General features: G+C 38.3%; 1 protein-coding gene across 1 annotated transcript in view; it reads left to right on the top strand.

Annotated features, from left to right (window-relative positions):
- LOC145666674 (uncharacterized) overlaps nt 1-15,791 on the top strand; it is a 282,579-nt gene extending 266,788 nt beyond the window's left edge. The window contains exon 9 of the mRNA XM_081734149.1: nt 11,799-15,791. Coding sequence (XP_081590275.1) covers nt 11,799-12,478 — 680 coding nt within the window. The 3' untranslated portion in view covers nt 12,479-15,791. The remainder of the gene's footprint in view (nt 1-11,798) is intronic.
- Nucleotides 15,792-24,871: the final 9,080 nt, after the last annotated feature.

Here is a 24,871-nt window from a genome sequence, read left to right on the forward strand (position 1 = left end):
GGGGACTCTACCCAATCTTCAGGCAGCAATTGAGGCGAACACTGGCCAGACATGAGAGGAACTGGGACTTCAATTCAGTGTTAGTGGAGAAACCATTCGACAGCACCTCCACCAAGTTGGGAAGCACTACAAGTTGGGTCGGTGGATCCCACATTTGACTGCGGACCAGGTGGCAGCGCAAGCAGACACTTGTGTTTCTTTGCTGTCTCGTCTGAGGAAGGAACCATTTGTCGACAGGGTGCTGACATGTGTTAAGAAGTTGGTCCTGTACGAAGTTCCACGGCGCCGTCATCATTGGTTAGCATCCCACGACCCGGTTCCAAAACATCCGAAACCATCACTGCACCAGAAGAGGGTCCTCCTGTGTGTTTGTTGGACTGCTCGCGGCATCGTGCATCGGGAACTGCTTCCAGCTGATCAGAACATCAATGCAACAATGTAATGTCACCAGTTGATCTGTGTTCAAGAAAAACTCAAAACTCTGGAGCCAGAATTTCTGAATCGCAAAAGGGTCCTCTTGTTACACGAGAACGTTAAGCCCCATGTAGCTAGGATGACCCAGGGACACCATTCTGTGCCTTGGATGGAAAACACTATTGCATCTGCCGTACTCCTCGGACATTGCACCGTCCGATTATCACCTGTTCCATTCCTTGGACAATCACTTTAGAGGACACCAATTCAAATCCCTTGTAGAGGTGTAAAATGCACTTGATGTTTTCTTCAATTCACGGGTCGCCAAGTTCTACCGCGATGGAATTCAGAACGTTGGCAGAAGGTCGTCAATACTGATGGGGTGATCTTTCAGGTACGTCTTAGGTGACATATCAATGTTCGAAGGTGGGAGCTGAAAAAGCGGCAGAATTTTCTTCGTTACTATTGTAGTAATTTCGTCAGTTCTGCAGTACGCCTAGTCATTACATGTAATACATACAGTATACGGATGAGGGCAGTAACTTGAACGTTGATATCATAAAATTGATATCAATGAAATTGTGTAACTTGAAAGACAATATGTACAGATAACTATGGTGATCGTATCTAAGGCAGATTTTCTGAAGAAAGCTAGAGGTAGCGAAAATATATTAAAAGTACGCCATCAGGATCATTTGATCAATATCCTTCTGCTTTTATAAATTCGGAAATATTGTAATCGTATTTTTTTGCTTCTTACAGACAACAATTTCTTATCAACTTTTAAAAATTTACAAATTCAAAATATATATTATTTTTAATTTATAGAATATAGCATAAATATGTAAGGAGAAACTTTTAAAGTAGAATGTATATATTGAGATGAGTGTAGGTTTCCGTAAGAAAATTTCCCTCGACTGACAAAATTTTCCCTTTTCTTATCAATTTTTCTCTAGTTTGTTGAGTGTCCAATTTCTGTGACAGACAGGAAGGACGTGCCAGCCATATTTGTTTTATTTATTTGCGTTTTGCTTCTACTTCTTACTTTGGTGCAAATTATACTAGTTTGAACACACATACACATACACAAACTATTGCTATTGTATTGGTTCATTTCTAAAGAACAAAGAAAAAATAAGCATTTATATTGGTCAATGAGTCAGTGCGAGAATTTCCTGGGATTTTCAAGTTTTTCGAAAAATTCCCTTTTCCCTTTTTGCAAAATTTACCTATGAAATTTCCCCAAATTAGGGAAATATCTCTCAAACTACGAACACTGAGATCAATTTCGAACAGATATTTATTATCTAAGACACAACAGTGGGGGTAAAGTTTGAAGAAAGCAATGCTTTGTCAACAATAAACCACTGTGACATTGTGCTTTGTTGAAACAACAAACATAACTTTTGGACTGGGTTGCTACAGGCAGGAAATGAAATATTCTAGGAACAGTTTACAGTAAACAGCGGCGTACAAACAGAAACTTCTGAAAATGTTTTATCTGTTTAATTTACTCAAACGACATGATGTTCCGTTGTAGCAAATAACCATTCATCTCTCAAAGCAAATAATTTGCAGTATCACATTGCATATTTGTATATATAAAATAAGGAAATTTCATAACGTCATTCATTTATACCGAAATATAATTTGTATTGATCTGAAACCTTGTTTCCGTAACACGGAAATGTAATCATTTATAACAGACCATGAGTTTGGTTGTTTAAGAAGGAAATGTAGTTTTAAATAACTCATACGCCTACTGTATTTGAATTGCTTTATTAAAATCAAGCTTGAGAGTCTTATAAACAGGAATGTAATAGGTGAGGCGTATTTAGGTTGGGCGTATTCGTACGCTCATCTAATATCTTATAGTCTAGCGCAGTGCTTCTCAACCGTTGTGTCGCGACACACTGGTGTGTCACGTAGGAGATGTCGCAAAATTATGGAATTTTAAAATCATGAACAATTTAATAATGATTAGTAGAGCAACCCAGATGCTTTATTTTTTGTTTAATTATGCCTTATTTCTTCCAAATTATGCTTTGTGATGCTTTATTGTTAATTTCAATCATTGTTTTACATTAATCGTGTATAATGTATAATATTTACTATACATTAAATATTCTATATCTTGATCGATTTAATATTATTTTATGCTACCAGTTTCTTTCATATTTAATGAACTTTCTACTTAATGCACTCTAAAGAGATTTGTTTTAGTTGCGTCAGTTTTTTTCTATCACTTGTGTGCGCCTTAAAGGTGTATATATACACAAAGAGAAAGTAAAAAAATGCCACCAAAAGTACAGAAAGCGCACAAGTTCAAGAGGTACACTAGTTTGGAGTTTTTGTGTACTATTAATTGTTGGCGGGAAGTTTTCTTCTTCTTTGCCTTTTTTCTTTTCTCCACATCGAAAGGATTACACCGGAAAGTTCACAGAAATAAAAATAAGCTCTTTATTATTTTATTGTTATGTTCTCAATGATTTTGTGTTGTAAATGTTGGTTTTAAAAAACATTAATACAGTCTATTAAACTTGCCAGAATTTTCCAAGAATTGTGCTATATATTTTAAATTATGCTTTATTATGCTTCTAAAATTAGTTTCTTCTGAACCCTTAGACGACCACAATCATGTTCGAGGTACCAACCATATGTGTAAATTGCTGTTATGCTTTTTATGCTTTTGGGTTGCTCTAATAATTGGTTATAATCGAGAGAGATTGTACAAATAACACCCCAGCGCCAGAATACTACATACAGTCATTACCTTACAGAAACTTACAAGCTTATACTATTATAACAGACGTTCTTAATATTACTAATAAAAATATCAAACAAGTGTATCACAATGCACTGGACTTACAGTAAAGAGTGTTGCCAGTCAAAATGGTTAAGAACCACTGATCTAACGTATGCTCACCTTAAATTTACGAAAGAACACGCGTATACGGAAATGGATATACGTTATATGTTTTGGGAAACGAGCGATCGTATTCCCAGCAAAACTTCTATAGTGCGCGTCACCTGAATTGGCGTATGATGTCAGCCAATAAGCTCGCGGGGCGCTGATTCCAAACCTTCAGTGAGAAGTTTGATCTTTCGTGATTGATTTGTTCATATTTATGGTCATTTACGAATAATTCGATACCTTACTGAAGGTTTGGCAATAGCTCACTGCAAGCTTATTGGTTGACGCCATACGCCAATTCGAGTGACGTGGAATATAGCATTACATCACTTTAGTAAGATTGTGTAATGTTAGTACGTACGTATTATATCTGTTACTCACACGATAACTCTTGAATGAAAGCGAACTTTGGAATTCTGTTTTCTGCACTACTCTGGTAAAGCGATTTTCTCGGTCGAGTTTCTTAATGAAGGAAATACGTTAGTATCTTTACGGAGAAACGTAACTTTAATGATGGCTATCCATATCCCATACCCTACACATAAAAATATGAGCTTCCGTCAGAATTGTTGAGGTTACAAAGTAGAATATTCTCTGAAGTTAAAAGTTTCTTTTTAGGTTAAAAGTTTTTTTGAGGTTAAGATTTTTTGTTGTGGTTAAACCTCGAAACATATTGGTGAGGTTAAAATCTCATATACTTGGAGACACAGAAGCGTATAGCATTCTTTAAACTGTTGTACTGTTGAAACAATTTTCTGTTGTTTATATTTTTTTATCACATTTTATATATATTTGTACTTTTTAAAGTTATGTTCGTTTATTAAAAATAAAGTGTGCAAATTCCTTATACGTACTCCCATGCACAATGTCCAGGTACATTTTGGGTAAAAAAAAATAAAAAAAAATACACTATTCTAGCCTGAATGGTTTCCTTATAATACTAAATAAATGTGATTTTATATGGCGTTTGCCGGCTGCGTTCTGTATTTTCTAACTTAAGCAGTATGACCTGGGAGTTGATCAGTCAGCACTCATTCACTCACTTCTGGTCTCGCGTAGCGTATTAGCTAACGCTTCGGTCTGAGCGGTCTCGGGTTCGATTCCCGGTGGGGGTACTCTGCCAAAAAAAGTGTAAAAGCTTTTGCAGGGCAGCCATCCTGAATGAGGTTTTCTGGGGTTTTACTCATTCACACTAGGCTAACGCCGGGGTGATACCTAACTTATAGGTCCCATGTCGCTTCCTTCCTACCCCACTCCTTTCTTCCTTCCCTTTCCCCAGATAATGTGCTCACCGATAGACGTCATTCCTCATACGTGACGGGCTCAATGGACTTAGATGCCTAAAGCCAAGAAATCTAAATCCTACATCGAAAATCATTCACTCAGTACTTCTACTTTTATATATGGAGATAACAACTAGATGTCCACTTAGCAACAACAACAACAACAACAAATTCTTTTTAATCTGCAGCTATTTTCGAATCAACTCCTTCGCTTTGGGTAAGAAATGACCAAAAGAGACACTTATTGGGTAATTAATCATTGTCAACATCATGTACTTAACTAGTTTAGTAATAGATACTTTACACAGTATAGTATATGTTTAATGGTATAATTTTATGCCATAGCAATCAGCACTGTAGGTGTATATGTGCGTATTACATATCAAATACAGATACGTGCAGTCTTGCTCAAAAAAGTCTTCAAACCAGTCTTGGTTTCAAAGGCCACGTTCTGCCAATCGTACATAGAAAATTCTAATACTTTAGCTGTAGATGAATACCTCTGCTGTGAAGGAAATCCACATATATCTTAATAATGTATAAGTATCGTAGTATTCACATATATCTTTAATTCGTAGTATAAGTAAGAAAAATGAAATGAAATGAAATATTTGAGTTTTACGTCCCACGATTATGCCGGTTAGGCTAAAGGAGACGGTGACGATGAGTGAAATGGTGGAATGAAGAAAGTGGGAGAACCCCGAGAAAACCCACGCACACGGTGTTTGTCCACCACAAAGTTCACTTGGCGGGGGCTGGGGTCGAACCCAGGACCCCAGGCACCAGATTTTTTTAAATTTTAGTTTAGTTTAGCGTCCCTTTCAGCAGCGAGGCTATATGAGACGTGGACCTACTGATTAACGTGGAATCCGAACCACATGAGCTCCCGCCGGGAATCGAACCCGGGACTCCCCATGCACCAGAGGTGAACGCTCTACCACTGAGCCACTAGTTTTATTATTTCCTTCTTGAAAAATACAAAATGGACTCAACTAGCTGAGTCTAAACAAGAAAAGCACTAGACATAAATATAAAAATCACCAATTCTGGGTCTACAACTATAAATGCAGAGAACTAGAAATAAATGCATATTTAAATAAATAAAAAAAAAAAAAACGAGAGAGGAACTTTGGTTTATGACAAAAGCACTTCTAAAAACCTACTAAAAGAAATCCGTTCCTGCTGCGGAGAATAACATTTCCGGCGTGTACGTTGAAGAAAATCAAAGTAAGTGCGTGCATCCAGTAACGTGATATGCCGCTGGAAATATAGTAAAGTGCTGGCTAGCAGGAAAAGCACTGTGCGATGCTTAGTGGGGGGAAAAAATGAAAGTCCGGCAGGAGCAGATGATCAATGTGAAACTGTGCACTCGGACGACGAGTGATACGACCCACCATCACCTGCAAGGCGTTCCATATCACTGGCGCCCCCTCACATGTTGTAAACCGATGAGCCAAAGTGTCCTCAGAACGACATATAGTACACAAAGCATCAGGTGCTCGTTGTATTGCATAAAGTCGCGCACGTGTTGGGATAAGTTGATGGACTACTTGAAACCATAATACTTGCATATAGGAAGGTAAGATTGGGTTCCAAATGTTAGCCCACACTTGCTGCCACTCTATATGTGGAAAATGTTGTACTACTCGTAACTGAATCGGCTGAGAGGACAATGTGAAGAGAACAGAATATAATGAGCGAGCATTGTGCTGCTGAGGGACCAAAGGCACCCCGGCATAAATCCAATATCGAATAAAGATCAACACATATTTCGGACACTGATCGGCAAATTGAATAAAAGGGGGATTGACAGGGTGAGCGTACTCCGGCCAAAAACAACTAAACCAATGGTTCGTAATAGAATCGACGGATGAAAGACCCACGTAGGAATCTGGCATGAAGAGAGTTTGACATTTGAGACGGATATGAACTAAACCGAGACCACCGCGGGAACGTCAGAGATAAATGGCAGTTCTGGGGATGCGAAAATAGTAACCCCGCCATATGTGCCAAAGGAACAGAGATTCAAATCTATTGGCGTAAATCTCAGGGAGGGGAAAGACCCGAGCCCTATACCACAATTTAGATGCCACGTAGATATTGACAAATTGAATGCGATGCCATAAATGAAGTCTACGAAAGCGGAGGGTGAAGAACAACCCTCGAATTTGCTTAAGGAGAGGTTGCCAAACTTCGTCATAATGGGGAGTGGGAAGGGACGTGAATGGAATGCCTAAAATAGTTAAGGATGTCACATGCGGTATAGGCTGCGTACCTGGGGTAGGAGAGGGTAACTGAAAGCCGTGAAATTGTAACACTTGAGTTTTCTTTTCATTAAACTGAAGGCCAGAGCAACGCGAGAATCGTTTGAGAACCGGAAAGACACCCTGAAGAGCAACTGCGTCGACCCCTGTGATAGTCAGATCATCAGCGAAACAATAGACGTTTTGACAAGTAAAGAGGGTAGGGCCTGGGGGAGACACTAGCGCCAAACGATGGAGAAGAGGGTCTATAACTAAAGAAAACAAAATAGAGCTTAAACTACAGCCCTGGCGCAAACCTCGCTTTAAGGGAATGAGGTCAGATAGATGTCCATTAATTTGGAGACGAAACGTGGCGGTGGTGTATAAATTCGAAATTACTTGACAGAAAGCTGCGGGAAAACCCCAAGCGTCGAGGGTTAGACGAAGGAAATTGTGATCGACACTATCATAAGCCTTCTCTAGGTCTACTGCTAACGCTCCGGCTGGGACACCGCGAGACTGAAAGTATGCAAAGAGGTCTCGAAGATTACGAAGGGTGAATTGAATGTTATTCGATTCGTGCAGGGCTGCTTGATACGGACTGATAAGTTTCTGTATGATAGGTCGTAATCGGGCTGTAAGAACTTTAGTAAATAATTTCAAATCAACTGGCAATAAAGAGATAGGGCGGTAATCAGCCACAACCTGTGCCTTGGACGATTTGGGTATAAGTGCGACAACCGCAGTATTAGAATGAAAGGGCACATTAGACAACCAGGAATTAAAAAGTGTCACAAGGGTACCACGAAAAATAGGCCAGTAATGACGGTAAAAAGATCTCAAGCCATCTATGCCGGGAGAACTACGTCCCTTAGACTTATTGAGAACCGCCAAGATGTCGTCAGCCGTAATGGGGCGCAATAGAGCCTGACAAGCGTCTGCAGGCAGCCGCTGGGGAAGGGCTGATAGAAACTCAGGAGCAAAAAGAAAATCCGAATGCGATACGCTCGTGAAGGCTATAAAGTGTTGCGTAAATTCTTGTAAAATCTGTAAAGGGTCGGAAATGGTATCGCCGTTGGCCAATACTAACGATTCAATACATGTAGTTCGTCGCTGTCGAAACAGGCGATCTACATGATACAAGGAAGACGATTCTTCCGGAAAACAATTATATAGATCGTCTGAAAAATACGCCTGCAACGATACTCGAGTATCGATTTGACGCATTCTACGTTTAATATCGTTAATACAAGCCAGATTAAGTAGGGAAGGCTGTGCAGCCCAGAGGTCACATAGTGCCCTATAATAAAACTCATGTAGCTGACGATCGTGCTGTTGGGACAATTTCCCTCTCCATTGAAAGAAACTACGGAATTTGGGTTTACAATAAGTAGTCCACCACGCAACCTCCGTTGGAAAATAACGTTGCATTTTACGCCAGTACTTAAAATGCTCGGTAAACTCTTCAACAGTGTCTTCTCTTAACAGCACTTCGTTGTTGATTTTCCAGAATGAACGTCCCCTTCCCGCCGGAAGAAAAAAAGGCAGCTTAAAATGAACTAAGACAGCTGCATGATTTGTGAAAGATACAGGCCGTGTATGGACAGCGAGGACAGCCTTACTTAAGCGAGCATCGACGTAAATTCTATCCAAGCGACTTTGTGTCGTAGTACAGGTGTACGTCATTGCATGCTTAGAGTGAGATGCTAGAAGAGCATCTTGGAGCTGAAGAACTCTCGCCAACTCAACTAAGGCATGACAGGGAGGTGGTGGTGTGAGCGAATCACGGGCGTCGATCACCGCATTATAATCGCCGGCGAATAAACAATAAGTAAGACCGGGAGGTAATAACGATGGAATGACACTGGAAAAAAATCTCCCCTCTCTCGTGTTTTAAGAAAACCACTAGGGGCATATAAACAAATAATACATATACCGTTAATATAGCAACGGATGGCTCTCCCATCCGGAGATAACATAACCCTATCATAATGTAGACCCTTTCGTACTAACATCGCGACACCAGTGGTTTTTTCAGAATTCACTATAGTATTATAGTCAGAGAGAAAGTCAAATGTGTGAAAAGTTACTTCAGTTAAACAATAAACGTCTGCACGATTCCTTTCAATAAATTGTTGTAATAACGCTAAATTTTGTGCAGAACTAATTCTATTAATGTTGAGAGTAATTAAAGTAAAAGCATTGATCTGCGCCATACTTCCACACAAAAACACTAACAGCAATACAAACAAAAACTTACTTGTATCGCCCATCGAAAGACACTGCAGTAGATAAGAAATGTATATCACATAAAAACTGGAAAAAGAAAGCTTCTTTGTGCTAAACACACAACTCAATGCAACTAAAAAGAACACTCGTGAACTGAAGGCGCAAAAAGAAAAAACAAACACACAATGCAGGCACGCTATATCTCGGAATCGGACGTAGCACGACTTTTGCGGCTGTGATCACGTGACTTGGACTGTATCGCACCTTGAGAACCACCAACAACAGCTGTATGTTCTTTCTTTTTTGTAGTCGACCTAGATACCCTGCGGCGTTTTTGTTGGGAAGCCGGATCAACGGCAATCATCGTAGCACTGGGTGATATAACTGAATTGTTAAGAGGATCAAGACCCTTTGTGGGGGGGGTTCACTGGGACACATAGGCACATCTACATTCTTGAGATTCTCCGGGTGTATCGTAGAGACCAGAGACGACTCGGAGGGCTGTTGCTCAGACACCAAGATTTTTTTCTCCTCCAATACTGACGACATGATTGGTAATGGTAAAGGCGCGACGGAACTCGTTGGTAAAGCAGGAAACTGAGATTCATCGGGAACACTGTTATCCTTTGCAAACCCAGTCTTAGATAAACTTGGTTCGTCACTGACATGATCGGAAGAAGCCGGAAGCGGATTAGATCGCCATACCTTCCCCAATTCAGTCATAATCACTGGCGGCGGGGTCGGCTTTCCCCCCATAGCACTACTTTTCTTCTTCAAATGACAATTAGACACGGTATGTGACGTGCTCTGGCAAAAAAAAACAAGTAATTGGCTGACCTTCATATGAAACATTCACTTTGTAACCTTGAACGATCAATCTAGAGGGAATATGCTTAGTTAGCTCAATATGTATGACCCGCACACCACTGTCAATGCCTGTAGAAAACGGTGCCGCCCAATACTGTCGTTCTACTCGCCTTACCAATCCATAGGCACGAAAATGTTCTTCCAATAATTGCACTGGTGCTTCCAATGAAAAATCATAAACTCGCACTAATTTCACAGGATCCTCGGCCGGTAAAATTCTTACTGTGCTTACGTTACCGTCCATGTGATTAAAGGTCACAGTCTCAGGCACTGTCGAGGCAAACTGGTCATAATCTTTGATTGATTTAAACTTAATATAAATACTAAAAGTTTCTTCATGAAGTTGAAGCGCACAAATCTGGTCAAACAGACGAGGAAACTTCTCCAACAGCCATTGGTACACTTGACTGGAATTAGGTCGAGAACTTCGATAACGCTTATCAAACTTGAATTTGTATTGTAATTCCTTCTTATAAGACATGACGCTCAAATTTTCTAGACACAGAAATTGGAATCACCACAAATAGTAAACGTACGAGTCTAAATAGGCAAAAAAAGATGCCACTAAGTTCACCACACTACCAATGTGTGAAAATCGTATGAATTATGCTCCCAGCAGGCTTTGCGACCTGAACTGCTCGAAAGCACGAGCACGAATCGAGCCACCGCAGCCCGTAGTATAAGTACGAGTACAAGGCTCTTGAAAGATATGTGTGACTATATATTTTAAACAACAAATTTAACAAAATTCGATAGGGTATGTTGTATTAACCTTTCAATGTTTACTATGAGTTTGAATACAGTTGTGTATTATCAAACTTCTAGACCTATAGGACGTGAAATCACAATACTATCCGGTAGGATGGCCATAATTTTAGTTAGTAGAAGTGGAACATTAAAAAAAATGAAGTAAAAGCTTATCGGGAAAAAAGAATAATTCTATAGTAAAACAGTACAACTAAATGAAAATGTGAAACAAAATAATGTTTATTGTGTAATTCAGAACGTAATGAAGCAGATGTTGCACCATATAATTATAGTACAACAGAACTTAATTACAGCATTTCGTAGTAGCAGAAAAATCTGTGCTGTGACAAAATGTTTTTTCTCTTTCAAAAATAGAGGGAATATTTTGTGCTTTCAAAACAGGACAGTCGGGACGTGTGTTCATTATAGAGGTCTGCACGGACCGAATTTTTGTTTTCCCCGGGCCCGGCTCGGTCCGTGATTTTATAATATGAGGCCCCAACCGAGTCCGAAATATGTTTTAGTATTTAGACCCAAGTCCGGCCCGAGCTCGTGTGATAATCAAACGAGCCCGAAATGAGCCCGAATTATAGAAACTTAATCAATAACGCAAAATTATATTTTTATTTACAGCAATAAGAGGTTTAATTTTGCAGTTGTGCTTTGAAAGTTCTTCAGAAAGAATGGTCCAATAAATATCGTTGTGTAGTATATTTGCAAAGTAGGCCCGAAAAGGCCCGAGAAATATGACTGTACATTTAAAAATTTACGGCCCGAGTCAGGTCCGGGCCCGAAGTGATATATGCTTTGTAGGCCCGAGTCCGGCCTGTGGGCTCGGCCCGAGCCCGTGCTGACCTCTAGTTCATTGTACTCTATGGTTACACAACACGGACACTCAGACTTTATAGTCATTTTTCTACTAACAGGAGGATAATTATTGTAATAGTGATTTTTTTATCTTGTTTGTAGATTTTCACGTACACACAAACTACAAATTTTTGTTTTTCTCAAATTTGTGTAATTAGTATTTTGTATGGGACGCTAAGTTAAATATGAACATCACATTTTCTATTATTTCATTATGACTGTTTTTTTTTCTAGCTGCTGTTTTCTGCGACCCGTGCATGTGGGGTGAGAAAGACATGGAGAAGTACTATTACAAAGAGATTCCGAGGCGTCATGAAGATGGCATTAGAGTGTACCTAGAAGATGAAACGTTTCGCCCTCATTATCTATGTTATCACCTAAAACCCCCAGATCCAGACCCCTCCGAGATATCTGAGAACCAGCCAGAAGCCACTGCAGGGTGCAGCTACCATAACCACCGTCCAAGACTCTTGCGCAGTTGTTCGGCACCGGAAATGCGTGACTTTGATATTCTAAGAAGTTTTATCAGAGATTTTTCCATACGACGAGAATCTCAGCCTGTGATGAGATCTAAAGAACGTGAATCAACGACACCATGTCATGGGCAATATTTGGAAGTTCCAAAGTCTGATGGAAACAACTCAGAAACCGCGTCACCGAAAGCAGGTTCTTCGAAACGACGATCATATTTGGACGCGTCTATTGACTCCACGTTGTCTGTTTCCACCAAAGACTTCGAAAGATTGTGCAGCAGGAGAGGTAATGATGAGGACGATAATGAATCGGAATTTTCTGAAGAGAGGTATCTACCTTCACCATGTGCCAGCAAAGGCCATGAACGTACGCCCTCTCCGAAAATAAATAATGATAAAAGTGCTTCACAAGATGTTCAAGATGAAATAAGAGTAGTTTAACAATCAATCATGGTAATACAAAATATTTTGTATGGCTTACTCATTTCAGTTTACGAGCAAACACAAAGAATCTTTTGGCTTTGCACTACTTTTCTTTTTCAAAAAAAAAAAAATCATTTTTGTGAATAATTTAATAACATAAAACTACAAAATTTTAGAAAGGCCATTTAATGCTTACAAAATAGTATGAAATGAAGTGATAGTTGTTTCGGCGCCATTCTTATATGTAAAAGTTTAAATGACGAACAATTCTGACGTCACACATCTTTGATGTTTTCACAAATTGTGGAATATCCCAATGCCCATACATCACGAACCGGTGAAAGTGCCAAATTTAACACGTTAAGTTTTATGTTGTTGTTTATACTGGAACCGCTCGAACTTTGTTTCAAAAATGCTTGAAACTTCCATAAGTTTGCCTCGAATATTTCTGTTCCACTAATTCGCAATAAATAAATAAATAAATAAATAAATAAATAAATAAAAATAAAAATAAAAAACGCAAAATTTAAAACTTTAAAAAGTTGTTTTTCTCAAACTCAAGATTTTTGAGATTCACCGGTTTGTGATGCATGGGAAATGGGATAATTGTCAACTCGTAAAAATATTAATGATATGTGTAAACTTCAACGTATATTTTGGACCTCAAAAAGACATCAAAATGCTTATTATTTCATTTTATTGCATTTTGTAGATGTTCTCTGGCTAACTTTCTAAACTTCATGTAGTCTCTTTTGTCCATGTTATTCAGTAAAATTGAAAACATGTCAAGATACTTACATACGGGAGTCTCGTTATACAACATACTATATTATTTGCTGTCAGTATAAATGAAGGAAAAACATTTCATATGTTTCAAACCTCTAACTTTTGGAGCCAATTGGAACACGAAACAATATAGAACAAAGTGTAATTCTGCCGAGTTCAAAATAGTAATTTTATCCCTAAAAGATATTTCTTATTGACACTTGCAAAACTCTTCTGCTTTCTAAAAATGAATCTTCTTAACATACTATTCTTGACACTAGAAAGAATCGTTAGTCCAACTGAGACAATGGGCATAACCATAGGCAGAGATGTGGAAAAAAAAGTTGCGTCGAAGTTTAAATTTATAAGACTTCAACAGAAATTTTTTTCACTCTTTATGTTCCGTAGCTTACGTGAGGTAATCTTTGTCTATAACATGACTCCATGCTCCCAATATTAAAGGGGCCTTACAGATAAATATAATAATTACAATTGTAATCTAATGAAGTTTAGATATTTGGAATGCAAATTAAAACGCTTAAGTGTGACATGTGAAAAGAATTTAAATTTATGGTAAATGTTTGAAATAACAGAACAATGGAACTAGTCAATATGTCTCTATAGAGATGAGAATTTACATACATAAATATTATGCTAATTTTGCATTGATACAATTACTACGTAAAACTATTCTAAATATTTTGCAAAAAGTGTACCCAGCACAAAAGAAAGTAAACTTCTTTTGTTTCATTATTAATGTAACTTTTTCATACAATGTTTGTAAATAATAAAATCTAGTCATTCACAATTTTCTCTTTCTAATTTTAAGTAAGAGTAATATTCTTCGATTTCAATAAAGAATGTACAAAAATATTTTTTGTTAACTGATTCAAATGTCTTGTCTTTTCCAAGCTGTTCTACCTAAGCAAACGGGGGAAAGTACTACTCTTTAACAATGCGGATAGTTTTTTTTAATCAAGACTGTAAATATTTTAAAATGCAAACAGAAACTGTCTCACATTTACAACAAAATCATTATACACTATTTGTGTAACTTATCCCTATGGATCTTCGGCTCTCAGCAACCTCTAATTCATGTACACTTTTTTTACAGTTTTTAATCTAAAGTCTGGTGATAACGATGCTGCGTTCCAAACTCGATATACCATGGTATTGGTTTCTTTTAACATAACATAACATAATATTATATTATAATTAGTATACAATATGTTTAACAATATACATAATGTATATTGAGGTAATTATACTATTTTTTTAAAAAAAATGTTAAAAGGTGTATAAAACATAATAAAACATTACATTGCCAGCTCAAAATCGATTGACAACTATTTAAGATAATATCATGTACCTGTCTGTAATTACCGTATTTCCTTATAAAATTTGCTCCATTTTTAAATTTATTTTGGTCACAGAATAATCTGAAAGCTTAAAATATGCTATTATTTAAGTAGAGGTCTTGATCTGAATTCTGCTCTAGTTTACGGTAAATAAAACTACTTTTATCACTATATTGATTGTAATTTTGTAATATTGACATAATCTTGAGTAAGCAATAAATAAATTTATGACAATCATAATGAATGCAAAGTAGGTATATAGACCTAGGATTCTCTATCATTAATTCTGAATTAATGAGAACATTATACAGGTAATTGATAGTTGATCAATTCGCCCTTCATAGATTTTAATATTAGCCTCCTTTTTATAACATTACACGAATATTTTTTATTAGTTGTCCCTCCGTGCGAACTGTGATAATGTAGGAAACATTACAAATATATACGATTGGGCAGTGAATACTTCATTATGTGATCGGATTATCATTTACTTTAGCATTTATTTATTACCGGTGTACTTTCTGACATCTTGATTTGCTACCAGTGTATCATATTGATTTGTACTGGCTCAATTCGACAACCCCATTGTAGATAAATCAATAGCCAGGTATAAGAAAAGTTCATACCATACGGAAAAAGTGTGTGAAATGCATAGAACAAAAGTAGAGTTCCAAATAAGACATTAAAATTTATGATACGGAAGCTACGTGATGGTCCAAATTACATGAGGAAATATGGTGTACAACACATAATGTCTATACTTGAAATTGTTAATAATTTTTCCATCAGTGAATAATTAAAATGTTCATTTTAAAATTTAATAATCGTTATATTATAATACCATTTTAATTAGAAATTACATATGCATATATGTTGCCAATATTTATATCTTTTCGCAAATATTCACCCACATGGTTTTAAAAAGAAAACTAACCTTACTGGCAAATAGAAAAATAATATGAATCTATTTTCTATTACTGTGTCATAAAAAATAAATCTTTATTGAAACCACTCTGTCATAATATAATTTTCAAGGTATACCGAGTTAATAACATAGCTAAATGTTATGTAACATTTTTCTAATTACTGTTTAAATGTTATATGTTATTATTATTATTATGCATGTATGACAAATACTTTATTATTTGATTTACATGCTAAATGTTTGTATATCATATGTAAAAATAATGTTTTGGAACGAAATGAATAACGAAAAACTTCAATAAATGCTTTATTATTTTGACTGTAGTCTATGTTTTAATACGAAACAGATGACAAGTTATTTATATGATTCATAGGATGCTGTATAGGTTTTCAAAGTGACGGGCGCTTATGAAGTATTCTGTCTCACATTATATAACTTGATAACTTGATTTCTTTTTTTTCTTTTTACTAAGTTCATGTGAGGCTTAGACACTTTCGGAATGAAACTAATCATGACGTACCTAATATCGGGTAGGGCTTCCCTTGGCCTGGATCACAGCATGTATTCTCCGAGGAAGGCTTTCCATCAGTTGCTGATAGGTATCAAGTGGGGTGGTAACCCACTCCTCCCGCAAAGTGATTCCAAGTGCGGAAGGTGAATTTGGACGAGTTGGTCTGGACCTTAAACACCGTTCCAATTCATTCCACCGATGCTCCACGGAGTTCAAAACAGGCGATTGAGCAGTCATTGGAGTCGTTGCACATTGTTCTCGTCGTACCATGACATAACATTGGCAGCTTTATGGCAAGGGGAATTATCATCCTGATAGTAACATGGATCCATTCCAAAGAATTCCACAATGTGGGAAGCAGTGAATTGTTCAAAATGTGCAGATAATTTGCACTCGTCATGCTACGAGGCACAACAACAAGTGAACCTAGGCCGAACCATCAAAATGCACCCCACACCTTTACATCACCACCACCAAATTTCACTGTTGACACAATGCAGTCTGGTAAGAAACACACACCCGACCATCTGACATGAAACACGTGTAGCGTGATACATGATTCCATAACCACGTGTTTTCTTTTGTCTAGGGTCCAATTTCGATAAGCCTTACACCATGCCAACCTCCCGGGTTTGTTCGTTGGAGTGATGTGTGGCTTGTAGGTAGCTGCTCTACCATGGAAACCAAGTGCATGCAGTTCTGTCCTGACAGTGTTCAGTGAAACTGATATGCCCGATGCACTGTAGAACTCGTGCTGAATGACAGATGCAGTTTGACGGCGATTGCTGGATACCACTAGTTTCAGCACGGTCTCTGTTTGTCAAATTCTTGGGTCGTCTGGGCCATTCAGGGACAATGGTGACACCGCGATGTTTCCATTTCAGGATTACATCACTCACCGTCGATTTTGGGTGACCTAATTCGGCACTAATGGCACGATTCAACAAACCCCCAATATGACAGCCGATGATGACTCCCCTGTCGAATACACTAAGTTATTGTGTGTGGACCATTCTCAGTCTAACTGACTTCTCGCCTGATGTACAATCACTGATAATGCCTTCTGCACCGAAGCAAATGACTGGCGTTGTGCAAGTTGCTCTAGATGAGACACTTTTTGGTAGATAGTGTATACTTCCATCGAAAATCAAATTAATTTATATCCTCCACTAAAGGTCCTCTAAGTTTCAGTTGTTTATTTATAACATTAATATTTTAATTATCGGTAATCATATGATCTTTATTTACTCACGATTTTCGAAAGGCCGTGATGAATATATTTCATTTCCATGAAATGGAAAGGGGAAAATACGCATTCATGGATTTTGCAATTGTAAGAGAAATAATTTTCTACAAAACTGTATATGAATATTCCGTTTGTACTAAGCTCGAATACACATGCATTATACGGAATCTACATTCAGAAATGAACATAAGCAAATTACGAAGAGTTCAGACTAGATTCTTAAAATATTTGACATAAAGGAAAACACAACTACATCCAATGGCATATAATAGCCAATTTTTAAACTTGAACTTCAATACACTAAGTCTAGAGCAGAAGAGAATTATGATGAAATGGTTGTATAAAATCTGTCTCATAATAATATTGATCACATGGACCAACTTAATAAATTTGAAATTCATGTTCCACTGTAACTCGTTCTGAAAATATCACTTCTATAGTGATAGATCCCCCACAAATGCGATAAGAAAGTCACCAGAATAAGTATGAAGACTGAATGGAACTTACAATAAATTATGTAATGCTAGGATTGAACTGGATGTTACTTTTAACAGCTTATGAAATTTCAGAATGGATGGATGTAATATTGCAGAGAATTCTTTGTACAGCCACCCACAAAAGTAATTCCCCCCTAAGCGTTCTAATTCCACTACTTCGGGTCCAGGTCATTTGCAGTTGTGAGAACGCCTAGACAGATGCAACCCAACTTACAGGTAACTTTTCTCGGTACTGACAGCAGTTGGTAGCACTGAGTAAAGTCTTTATGCGAGTAAAATTGTGAGTAGATGACGCATGAAACATTTCTCCACTGTGAGATCAATCTCTCTGGTTCAGAGCGAGTTGTCCAATGTATCCTCGTCGCCATAAGTGCCTTTACATCGCAGTGACGGGTATGTGACCGCGCATTACTCCAAGGAAGGGATGGTTGTATAAGAATTTTTGATTAATTTTGAAGAGTTTTTATTTTGACTAGGGAATTAACATAGGTATAGGGAGTAAAGACACAGATTTGAAGCATCAGTGCACGAAAAGATTCGTATTCTCAGTTTTTCTATTTATTGTTTTATATGTTAAGTTAAACACTACAATATGTATCACTGATATCGCAGATCGAATTATTTTGTAAAATCGTGTCTGTAACCTATTGTCAAAACATTCATCTCAAGACATGATGTAGAGAAAAGAGAAAGAGATAAGACATCTGTAATATATGTATAATTACTCAATAAGTAATTATAAGTAAATTATACTCAATAAGTAATTGTAGAAATTAGTTAAAGGACTCGTAAGAGAGCGAAAAGGAGGTCTAGAAGTCTGAACTTTTTAGAAACGTCCTAGATAGGTGAAAATATAGTTAAAAATTGCAAAAGGTATCATGTAATTTATCTTTCTTTTCTTATATCCTAGTATACTTTTTTCTTTCACATCCAAACATCTCTATTCAGAATTACGAGATAAAGGTGAAGAGAGAAACATTTCCATCTCAAGAATTATATCAGAAAAAAATCTTTTGACTTAGGCTAGATTCGAACTCGTAACCCTTGAATCCATAAGTCTGCGCTCTACCGATTTTTTTTTATTTCCGGAAAACATGTTACATGACCAAGCTATTTAGCATATCACATTGATGCTTGGTAGACGTGATATTGTCACTGAACAATGTTAATTTACAAAGAAATTGAATGGTACAATAAAAAAGAAAAAAATCAATTGTCAAACATTACCTGTAAAAAGCGAGCGAAGAGTTGTTGTTCTTGAGATTGAGTGAAACTCTTTTTTCTTACCCTGTTAAGATACTCTACATATAAGCGAGGATCACAATAAGGTCTGTATTGGTCTAGAAAAAGAATAGTAGTACCAATTAACCAAACTACTGTCCGTCGTTTCATAGGAGGATACCACTGGAAGTCAGGGAAGAAGAGAATAGTAGATGTAAAGGCGGACGCTGGACAGCGGCAAATTAGTCCGAGAAAGCCGCATAGCCTCTGCCACACAGGTTGAGTGTCAACACAAGAAGTATAGCGATGCTCCAGAGTATCTATGTGCGAACACAAGTCACAAAGTTCGGATGTACTGCGGCCTATTTTAGCAAGTCGTACGTTGGTAACTACTAGATTATTCACAATGCCATACCAAACGTCCGTGGCTCGTCCCATGAGGTATGGTGCATGAATTGTGTTCCAAATAATCATCCAATTACGATCTGGTGTTCGTTGCTGGCATAGGGGTATGACACTTTGAATAGTCGGCGCAAGTAACACAGTATAGAGGAGTTTTGAGGTGCAATGTTCCGGCATATCCTCAAAAGGCACTGTGGACCATGTGAGTGCTAACTGTAAAATATACGAAGGACACACATTTGGAAAGCGAACATATGCGGGATTGTTGTTAGGCCAGAGATGAGGCACCCAACAATGAAGCCACTGCGCTGTCTGTGGTGCCAATAGTTCATTGTCCATATGCATTTTGGCTGTGGCCATATATAATGCTAGGCATTTGTGTCGGACACTAAAAAGATCAAAACCTCCTTGATTACGTTGGAGATAGAGCACCTGCCTTTTCACACGAAACATGTAAGTTTTCCAAATGAACCATCCATAGAGTGAATCAATTTGGCGCGCATATTTTTCTGGCAATGGAAAAAGTCGGGCAGTGAACCATAACTTTGAGCTGACATACACATTTAGATATTGAATTTTCTGAGCAAGCGTGAGAGAGCGCAGGCGAGTGTCTGCCAGATGCATACGCAAAGTTCGAATTAATGGGCTCCATACGTGATCATAGGAAGGAGTCAGGTCAGCTGTGAAAGGAACACCTAAAATAGTCTTATTAGTTGTGTGATCAGATGCTTGTAACAAATGTTCTGGTAACAAAGTATGAAAGTTGTTTACAGAAAGGATGGTTGTTTTCCGCATGTTGAGATGAAGGCCGCTTGCGCGCGAGAACAGCTCCACTTGCTGTGACGCACACATGAGTTGTTGAGAGGTTGAGCAAGAAATAGTTAGATCATCCATGAAGGCAATGGCTGTTAATTGCCGAAAGGGATGAGTGTCGCCCGCATTAAGCGTCGACAATCGATGGAGTAAAGGCTCAAGGGCAAGACAAAACAGGAGACCTGAAAGCGAACATCCTTGACGAACTCCTCGAAGGAGTTCAAACGATGGAAGAAGATGTCCATTTATTTGTAGCTGCGAGGTCGCTCCTGCGTATAGGTGACGTATTACAGATATAATTTGGGCAGGAAAGTTGTATCCTTGCAAGACCCTGTATAAATAGTCATGTGACACGGTGTCGAAAGCTTTGTGGAAATCGCAAGCTAATAAACCTACTGGGAGTCGTTTAAATTTGAAATGGGCTAGAATATCTCGAATGGTTGCAAGAGCTGTATGGATGTTCCGTTCAGAATGAAGCGCCGTTTGAGCTGAACTGATGTAAGGTTGGACAATCTTCTTGATACGTTGAGTCATGATAGCAGTGAAGATTTTATAGTCTGTATTGAGCAGAGTGATAGGTCGATAGTCAGCAACTCCAGTTTGGTTTCCTCCTTTGGGTATTAAAATAATGATTCCTTCGTGCTGATACATTGGACCACCTTGCAACAAAAAGTTATATATATTGCATAGGGTCGGACCTAGTAAAGGAAAAAATGACACATAAAGCTGGTAGATCAATCCATCTCTTCCAGGTGCCGTGCGTCGCTTGACCGTGCGAAGAACGTCCTGTATTTCTTGAACCGTGACAGGTGTGATAAGTTGTTGTCGTTCTTCATCGGAAAGGCTGTGTGGAATGCTGGTAACAAAGGGATCTGACAACGAGGTATCGCATTGCTGAAGTGAGTACAGTTGGGTATAAAATTCCTGAAAATGGGCATAGAGTCCATCAGCTGTCGTAAAGGTTGTGCCAGTCGTGGACGTCACCTCTGTGATACATTGTAAATTTTGGCGTCGTAACCTTTGTATGTAATGGTATAAGGAGATAGGTTCCGCAACCATTCTGCCTGGTGTCCCTTCGTGAACGCAGACACTGAGAGAATGTTCCAACTGTAGCTGTTTTAAGTGATGTTTCACTCGCATGATGGCGGCCATATTTGAAATACTGCTTGGTTGTTTCCAGAGATCGCATAAAGTGGCGTATAAGAATTCAAAAGTTTCTCTATATCTCTGACGTTTTTGTTTGCCCATTCCTTGAAAAAACAAACGAAGTTGGGGTTTGACAAAATGACACCACCACATATTTATATTCGGATAAACTGTCTGGGTACGTGTCCACTGTTCCCATCTATCAGCAAAGAGCTGTTGTATTACGTCATCGGTTAAGAGCTGACTATTTAATTTCCAAAAAGGACGACCATACAACCGGGGAATGTTCTGAGGAAATCTCAATATGAGCTTTAATGATGAGTGATCCGAAAAGCTCAAAGGTAAATTTTGAATGTCAAACACGCTAGAAAGATATTCTTTTGAAATAAAACACATATCTAAGCAAGACTGAACTCGCGCCGACTTATATGTGGCTTGGTGATTATGATGAGTATGTAACCAAATATCAGCGAGACCTAGTTGAGTGACGAACTTTTGGAAAGCTAAACATGGGTTAAAAATATCAGTTGTGTCCTGGGGGGACATAATACAGTTTGTGTCCCCGAGAAGAAGGAGTGGGTAACTTGTGGTGGGTAACAGTGATACAACCTCTTCCGCATAAAAGCGCTCGCGGGCCACACGTTGAGCTGTTCCAGAAGGCCCGTAAACACAGAGGATACACAACTTGTCTACGACACAACTAATCGCTCTACAAGACGAGGAAAGTTGTATGTGTGAAGCTACTAGTCCTCGTTTTAATAAAATTGCTGTACCTAACACGTTGGGAGCCACATTTGTTATTGCTGTATAATTGTAAACAAATGATAGATCACTAAAGGTCAGTTCTTGAAGGCAATATATGTCACAATCTTGCTCGAGTAAAAACTGGGCTAAAACCTGTTTATTGGCCATGCTACTAAGAGAATTAATATTCAAGGTCATATATGAACGTCCGTTAACACTGGCTATCATCTTATAAACACATAAGATATAAACAAAAACATGTTTTAAAACGCCTATCCAAAGCCGTGATCCTTGTATAGACATAGCACCAAAACGTCCAACCACCGTAACTGGAGGCGATTAATAGTAAACAGAACACAATCGTAACTCACCTGTTTATGTGTGTAAACAAGGCAAGAAATATTGCTCGGGAGTACAGGCTGTGGACCATGGAACAATCATAACACTAACCCCAATAATAATAATAATAAAAACATTGCCACAGTGCGACAAGAAACAGAAGCACGTTATAATCACAAACACCTTGGACTCCTTCTTGTTGTGTAGGGCGCTTATCTAGACACAACTTCCGTACACCATAGACTCACAGTTAACATCCTGAAGGTCACCTTGAAACTCACGTTCTTTTGTTTTTCGTTTTTTAACATGTTTTACGGATAATATTGGAGAAACACTATGTACGCCACTACTCGCGTCACTAGAAGGTGGAGGGGAGAGAGAACGAGCCGACATATCCATGTTAACGTCATGCTCATCCGTTAGTGCCACGGTCGTCTGTTCTGGAAGCACGTTAGGAGTAGGAGATAGGCTTCTATCACGAAGGTCGTGGATGCGATCGTCGTTGTTGGTATTTTGCATATTCTGGTTCTTTTCGTCGTTAACTTCCTTGAGTATGGTTCGAGGTTTTAGTACACTAGCCATAGTTTGCGATGTCAACACTAGCGGTGGAAATTCTGTGGCCGTAAAAGCGGGAGGTTCTGGGACGGAGTCCCGCGTATCATCCACACTGGTAACTAGGGAAATGGGATTTCGGGCAGGTCGCGAATTTGTTTCATGTAACGTGGACACTTTCCGAAGATCCGTCATCACTGCTGGTGCGATGTCTGGGTTCATTAGACGAGCTGGACGCAGGCGCTTTGGGCAGAAAGAGATAAGATGTTGCAAGGAACCACAAAAATGGCAAGTTTGAAGTTGACCTTTTTAAGATACACAGCATTTCACAGTATCAATAATGAGTCTGGTAGGAATGTGTTTTTTCAAGGTCATAGAAAATACTCGATTGCCATTATAGATACGTGTAGGAAAGATAGTATTCCATACTTCATGCTCAATTTTGAGTATGTCACCATAGTCACTTAACACTTGAGACACTTTCTCATCGGGATAATCGAAAGGGAGGTCCATGATCTTTACACGGGTAACATGTACTTGTGCATCCAGAATGTAAACATCACTGGTGGTCTGATCGAAATGGGTAAAAGACAGTTTTTCCGGTGCGTGGTCGAGAAATTGTTTATGTAAGGCACTAGTTTTGAATTGAATGTACATGCTGTAGTCCTCATTGTGCAATTGTAAGGCTTGAAGATCCTGTAATATATTCTCGAAATGTATACATAACCAGGAATATAAATCGGCTGGCGAAGGTCGTTTACTGCGCGTGGTTTTGTCAAAAACAAATTTGACTGAGTTTTTCCTATGTTCTTGCATTGCTGGTATCGAACTTGATTACAGTACTTCTCAAACACAAAACAAAAATCACTGAATTAGAGTGCACACACTAAATGTAAGAAAAACAAATTCACTTGCTTAAACAAACTTAGTAACACAGGTAGTCGGAGCTGTACTTCCACACGTCCGCTCCGTTCAACCGTCTGTAACCATACCGATTGAGCTAACCTCCGATTGAGCTAACAATTGCTGTTGCAAAAGCCTGATTTCTACAACTACCGGTTGCTGAATGGTGTGTATTAACGAAATTGGCCGGGATAATTGCTTCATATAGCTATTGCAATAATAATAATAATAATAATAATAATAATAATAATAATAATAATAATAATAAAGAAGATGATGAACAGAATTTAAAAAGTCGCATTGTTAAAAGTTTAGTGTACGAAGTTAGTCCTAATATGAGATTTTATTAATTATATATAATAAATGTAAGCGTGGTTTATTCGTGCGTGCTACTCAAACTGCGCAACTCATAAGGGTTGTACGCGTATGGTACAGTAGCCTTGCGTCCTCCAACCGTGAAGAAAGATTCGGTTTGAACCTATGCGTGTCCTAAGAGGAAGGAGGAGATTCAAAGAAAGAAAAGTGGTTAGAAATTATGCAAAAATAGAATATATCACGAGGTGAGGTGATATAGAGTTCAGCGTGTCTTTCAGCTGTGACTCTATACATGATGTGCATCTACGACTTAACGTGGAACCCGAACCACACGACTCCTGCCGGGAATCGAAACCCATATCATCTCTAGCTCTATCATGACAGACACACAAGGGCGCCCATATTGTGGTTTTCAAAGGGGGCAAGTATAAGCGACATTTCAAATATAGTTGCAAATTTTGGGGTAAATATTAAAACAATTTTTGGGTTTTCGATCTTGCAAAGTATAATTTCCTCTAGAGGGGGCAAGCGCCCCCTCTTACCCCCTTAATGGGCGCCCCTGGAGACACAGGGACATGCAAAAATAATCGAAAATAAACGATATAAATCCATAGCTTTTGAGTACATGAATTATGAAACCTTCTATATCGTTCACATCAAAGTTTAGCATTATC

Source organism: Thermobia domestica, chromosome 12 (assembly GCF_964235325.1).
Source record: "Thermobia domestica chromosome 12, izTheDome1.hap1.1, whole genome shotgun sequence".
NCBI classification, from domain to species: Eukaryota; Metazoa; Arthropoda; class Insecta; order Zygentoma; family Lepismatidae; genus Thermobia; species Thermobia domestica.